General features: G+C 41.5%; 1 protein-coding gene across 1 annotated transcript in view; it reads left to right on the plus strand.

Annotated features, from left to right (window-relative positions):
* Window positions 1–5,230, plus strand: part of DDX26B (DEAD/H (Asp-Glu-Ala-Asp/His) box polypeptide 26B) — an 85,644-nt gene extending 80,414 nt beyond the window's left edge. Inside the window, exons 15-17 of the mRNA XM_006877440.1 lie at window positions 2,704–3,078; window positions 4,102–4,195; window positions 4,960–5,230. Coding sequence (XP_006877502.1) covers window positions 2,704–3,078; window positions 4,102–4,195; window positions 4,960–5,083 — 593 coding nt within the window. The 3' untranslated portion in view covers window positions 5,084–5,230. The remainder of the gene's footprint in view (window positions 1–2,703; window positions 3,079–4,101; window positions 4,196–4,959) is intronic.
* Window positions 5,231–6,449: the final 1,219 nt, after the last annotated feature.

Below are 6,449 nucleotides of genomic sequence, written 5' to 3' on the forward strand. Positions count from 1 at the left end.
TGAAGAGGACTTAAAATATTCACTGATGAAGATCAAAGAGCACAGCCTTTGGTATGGATTGCATCTCAATGTAAAGAAAACAAAAACCCTCACCACTGGACCAATACACAACATTCTTATCAATGGAGAAAAGATTGAAGTTGTCAAGGACTTCATTTTTCTTGGATCAACTATCAACACTCACAGAAGCAGTAGTCAAGAAATCAGATGATGTATTGCATTGGGCAAATCTACTGCACAAGACCTTTTTAAAGTGTTGAAGAGCAAAGATGTCAGATTGAAAGGTGTGCCTGACCCAAACCATGGTATGCAATGCGAAAGCTGGACAGTGAATAAGGAAGACCATAGAAGAATTAATGCTCTTGAGTTTTGAGTTTTGGAGGAGAATATAGAAAGTGCCATGGGCTGCCAAAAGAACCAACAGATCTGTTGGAATAAGTGCAGCCAGAGTGTTCCTTGGAGGCCAGTATGGCCAAACTTCGTCTCTCATACTTTGGACATGTCAGGAGGGACTAGTCACTGGAGAAGGATATCATGTTTGGTAAGGTGGAGGAGGGTCAGAGAAAAAGAGGAAGACCCCCAGCAAGATGTATTGTCAAAGTGGCAGCATCAATGGGCTCAAGTGTGGCAACAATTGTGAGGTTGGCCTAGGACCGGGCAGTGTTTCGTTCTGCTGTGCATAAGGCCGCTACAAGTCAGTACTGACTCGATGGCACCTAACCACAGCATAGTGTTAAGAATAATAATAAAAAAAATAATAATAGAGTCCTGATGTGGCACTGTGGGTTAATGTACCAGACTGCCAAGCCATTTGAACTGCAAGGTCGGCAGTTCAAGTTAACCAGCTGCTCCTCGGAGACCCTATACAGGGTCGCTATGGGTTGGAACCAACTCGACTGCACTTCACAGCAACAACATTAGTGTAAAATAAAAGGAGCTCTGGTAGCGTAGTGGTTATGAATCGGGCTACTAATCTCACAGTCAGCAGTTCGAAACTACCAGCTGTTCTGTGGGAGAAAGATGAGGCTTTCTGCGCCCATAAAGAATTACAGCCTCGGAAACCCTATACAGGGTTGCTATGAGTCGGAACTGAGTCCACAGCACATAACAACAACAACATAGTGTAAAATAAGGAGCTCTGGTAGCGGAGTAGTTACTAGTCGGGCTGTTAACCTCAAAGTCAGCAGTTTGTAACTACCAGTCTTTCTGTGGAAGAAAGATGAGGCTTTCTGCTCCTGTAAAGATTTACAACCTCGGAAACTCTATGTAGGGTTGCTATGAGCCAGAACCGACTCCACGACCCACCACCACCACCACCATGGTGTAAAATATATCAAAGTGTTTGATGTCAAGCTCCCAATGTGAGATCACTGACCACAGAATCTTGAAGAGTGGCACAGAATTTGGTCTGGCAAGCTGTTCTTTGCTGACTCTTGCACACCCTGGCACAATTATTGACTGAGTGGTTCAGGCCCAAACCTTAGAGTCACCTGGGATTTCTCTTTTATTTTTCTCCCCCTTCCCATCTATTAGCAAGTCCAAGTCAATGGACATTCAATATCAATCCTGCGCCCCACCATTTCTCTCCATCCCTCTGTTCCAACTCTCTAACCAGACTACCACGACAGCACATTAGCGGATTCGTCTGTTTCCTTGCTTGATCTCAGCTAACTCAGTTTCTGCCCTCTGGCCAGACTTATCGTATGAACATGTGGTGCTATCCTACCTGTCTCCTCCTTTCTTTCTGCGGTCTCCTCCTTCCTTTCTGCGTTCTCGCCTCAGTTTTATCAGGCTTGCTAGCATCTAGCCTGAAGCATTTCACCTCTGTGCATGCCCGTTGCATAGCCTGGAGCACTTCGTCTGGATCTGCACAAGGCAGGCTCTTTCTGCCCCTCCAGGGCTCTGCTCAAAGGATGCTTCCTCAGAAAGTCCCTGCCTACGCACCCTGCCCACTGGGGCCCATCTTCCATTCTCCATCACAACCATGTTCTTTACACAAATTCACAAACCCATGCTTCTGTCTTTTTGTTTGTTCACTGTGCACAGGAATGTCAGATCCACAAGAGTAGACATTGTTTCTGTCTCTCTTGCTCACTATTGACCCCCAGATCTGGAATCAATGATTCCTGGCACCGAGGAAGTTGAACAATGATTCCTGGCACTGAGGAGGTGCCAGATGTACAGTAAAATGAAACCCACTTTTCTGAGCCAAGAAGATGGAAGTATCTAGACAGGGCTGTTTGGTGATGGAATGCCAAGCATTCAGACATAATGGCCACCTCTAGTCTCAGAAAGTTTGAGGTAGAGATGAGGGACTGAGGAGAACCCACACTGTCTGGCTTTCAGCTCAGTAAAGCATGGCAGCTTCTATGAGCATTTGAGAAGTCACGCCATCAAGTGAGACTTGCAGCGTTGCCCTGTGCAAAAGACAGAAGTCATCACTTAATCCTGACTACCAGGGGTCTGTGAATGTTTGTTTGTAAGTTGTGGTGTCTTACTTGATTTCCATTTGCATTCATAGTGCCAAGAAGGGGAGAGGTGATTTTGTTGTATTATTTTTCCGGAACTTAATGTGAGGGGTCTGAGATTTCTGTTGCTTTATGAAATGAATAATTTCATCAAAAGTGAGGAGCACAGCAGTGCACCTATGGAAGTGATGAAATGCACCCTCCTCTCAGCTCAACCTCTTAATTTGGTTTCCAGATGCTACTGTCACTCATGATTTCCATGAGGAGGAGATGGAAAATGGTCAAACAACACCTGATGGCTTCTTGTCAAAATCGGTCCCTCCCAAACTCATGAATATGACAATAGATGGTACTCCACCCAACAAACTGGAGTCGCCATCTGATGACTTCACTTGTCTCAGGAAAGACGGACTCATTCACAAACCTAGTAGTAATGCACTTGTAGGAGGGACTGTCAATTGTAATGTCTCAATAGATGGCCCCAAAGTCACTGCAATGGCTACTTTGGTACCAGTGCCAAATACATTTCAAGTAACTCCTGCTATGGCACAAGGAATCAATGCTGATATCAAGCATCAATTAATGAAGGAAGTTCGAAAATTTGGACGAAGTAAGTAGTGAAAGAAAATTAAGAAAATAATGTTTATGATTTAGACTAGGTTCAAGATACCTCGTAAGACACATTTTTGGTCAGAATTTGTCTTATATATAAAGTGGATTATTTTTACTAAGGAAAGGACATATGCACCCTTTTCTCTCTCTCTTTTTTCCCCCTGCTTGTTCTATTAACTTCCTATTGCTTCTGTATTGAATTACCACAAACTTCATGGATTGAAAATAGTACAAATTTATTACCTTCCAGTTCTGGAAGTCAAAATTCTGAATTCATTTGAACTGGACTAAAATCAAAGTTTTGGCAGACCAGTGTTCCTTCTGAAAGCTCTAGAGGAGAATCCATTTCTTTGCTTTTTCCAGGTTCTAGCTCTGGTAGCGTAGTGGTTATGAATCGGGCTGCGAACCGCAAGGTCAGCAGTTTGAAACTACCAGCTGTTCTGCGGGAGAAAGATGAGGCTTTCTGCTCCCGTAAAGATTTACAGCCTCGGAAACCCTGTACAGGGTCGCTGTGAGTTGGAACCGACTCCACGGCATATAACCACCAGAGACTCCTTGCCCCATGACAACTTCCTCCCTCTTCAAGGCAGCAATGTAGCTCTCCTCTCTGACCTCTGCTATTATTCATTCCTACAACTCTCTCTGACCCTAATTCTTTGTCTCCCATGTATAAGGATGCTTGTAATAACAGTGAGCCCACATGGATAATTCTATGAATTTATCTAGCGACAAATCTCAGGATCTTTAATAGAATTACATATGCAAAGCCCCCTTTTCCATATAAATCCTAGGGATTATGGATGGCTTTCAAGAGTCATTATTTAGTCTAGCACACTTGGTTTGCATTCACAAGAGTTTCCACAGTAGATATGTGATGATAATTGGATTTAAGTGTTTAAAATTCAAACTATATTTAACTTACCACTCATAAAGAATCATTACTGAGGATGCTGAAAGATTGAGTGCCAACTCCTCTTCATAGTTTTAGAAATAGTGAAGGTTTTCTGTTTAATGTCTTCAGAGTACGAAAGAATTTTCATTTTGCTTGAAGAAGTGAAAGGACCACTAGAAGTCAAGAAACAGTTTGTTGAATTTACTATCAAGGAAGCAGCAAGGTGAGTGCCAACAGAAATGCTTTTGTTTTTAAGCAGTAGTGACTTTTGGTAGGATGTGGTGAGAATCAGGTCCTGCCTTGCTTTTTCAAACCCTGGCCCTCACTCACAGTTCATGCCATCAGAGTTAGATCCAGATAATATAATAAATCTACCGGCATTTAAGAGTCCTGGTATGGCACTGCAGGTTAATGCGTTGGACTATAAGGTTGGTTTGAACTGCAAAATCGGCAGTTCAAGCTTACCAGCTGCTCCTTGGAAACCCTATACAGGCTGCTATGAGTCGGAACCAACTCAATGGCACTTAACAACAACATCTAGCACTTAGATTTATATTATCTTAATATAACTCATTCTTCCAAGCTCATGGTACCTTCTAGACTCACCATAGTCTGGAGGGTTTGGGTTATGTGCTAAACTTTTATCTTTCCATGGAAGACCCTGGGAATGGTGCCAACAGTTAATATGCTTTGCTGCTAACCAAAAGATTGAAGGTAGAGTCCACCCAGAGATGCCTCAGAAGTCCTGGTAACCTGCTTTAGAAAAATCGTATGGATTGATAACCGTATGGAACACAGTTCTACTCACACACATGGGGTTGCCATGAGTCAGAAATGACTCCACAGGAACTGGTTTCACTTTCCATAACGATACATGCTATGGTCCCATGTAGATTGGAAGCTCCTCTTTGTGCCCTCCATAGTTTCTCACACATCATGAATGCTGTAAAATGTCTTTTGGTCAGCAAAATGTCTCTTTATTTTCAGGTTTAAAAGACGAGTCTTGATTCAGTACCTTGAAAAGGTACTTGAAAAAATGAATTCCCACCACCTTCTCAACAAAGTTAATCACATCAACAACAGATCATCATGTTATGGCAAAGATCAGTGAGAAACAAGGACATGTTTTCTGTGCTCTAAAATGGAACCAGATATTGCTGAAATTTCCTAGAGTGTGGCAGTCAAGAAAATTGTCTTCCATGAAAATACAGTGAGGCTTTTTAGTTGTATGACTCTGCATTGGTAAAACTTTGGATTTTGCCTGCAGATTTTTCTTTGAAAGTATAATTTGTTGGTTTTTCTTGTTTGTTTTCCTTGTGTGGAGGGAGATGTTAATTCAGTAAATATTGCTGCCCAGACCAAAGTGATAAGGTTCCTTCATTTGAACTTTTCCCTTCTGGGCATTTCCAGAGTGACTAGTGGAGAGCTACTTGGTGCTCTTACTTTTGTCCTTTAGAAGGAATAGTTGCACAGAATCCAACTGGTAATCTTGTGTATGCCAAACCAAGTTTTCAGCAATTCCTAGTTGTGCCTTTTAAACCATGAAAGATTCAGTATAGTTTGAATCAAAGTGTAAGGAAGCTGCTATTTGGGGTTCTATTAAAGAAGAAAGGCATCCCTGTAACTTATTTCTTTATGGGAGGGGGCAGGGGGAGTCACAAAGCTATCTACCTCCAACTCCCTTCTATTTTGACAAGAGACACTATAAAGTGCACCTGAGGCTGCCTGAACCCCTACCATCTGTTGTTTTTGTATGTAACAAAGACAGAAAGTCTTAAGGTGGACTTGCACATACTGTGCTTTGGAAGCACTAAAAGAAAAACAAAATAATGTGTATATTTTCCTTTAATGTTTATACAAAGATTTATATGGAACAGAATTATTATGTTTTTTAATAATTTGCAAAAATTTAACTGTACAAAAAGATTTTGACTTTGCATATATAAAATAAATTGCTTTATTGATTTTCATGAATTTGTTAATGCTGGAAACTTTTCTAAGTCATGTCATTCTCATGATTGATTATTTCTTCTAGAAACAATGTGCACAATTTTCTTGAGAGATATTAAATGTGAGCATGAGGCTTCAAAACATCATTCCCATAACAAAGTGATGTCGGTTAAAATGGTGGAGTAGGGAACTCTGGGAACCAACCCTTCCCCAGAAACACTGAAAACCACCATCAGGATCAACGTTCTAGGGACTCTAGAAGATAGTCAAAGCTTTACAGCAACCAAGTGAACACTGAATCAGGAGGAAAGCCACGAAAACATTTTAGGAGAGCTTTGTGACATTTTACCTTACTTTACTTCACTCCTGGTGTGGCTCTAGAACAGGGGTGGGGAACCTTTTATCTGCCAAAATTTACAACATCTTTTGCGGGTCGTACAAAATTATCAACTTAAAATTTAACCTGCTATGTTTGGTTAAACTCAACCCTAATGTGATGGTATGGATTACATCTTAATGTGAAGAAG

This window comes from Chrysochloris asiatica, unplaced genomic scaffold (genome assembly GCF_000296735.1).
Source record: "Chrysochloris asiatica unplaced genomic scaffold, ChrAsi1.0 scaffold00498, whole genome shotgun sequence".
In the NCBI taxonomy this organism is placed as follows: Eukaryota; Metazoa; Chordata; class Mammalia; order Afrosoricida; family Chrysochloridae; genus Chrysochloris; species Chrysochloris asiatica.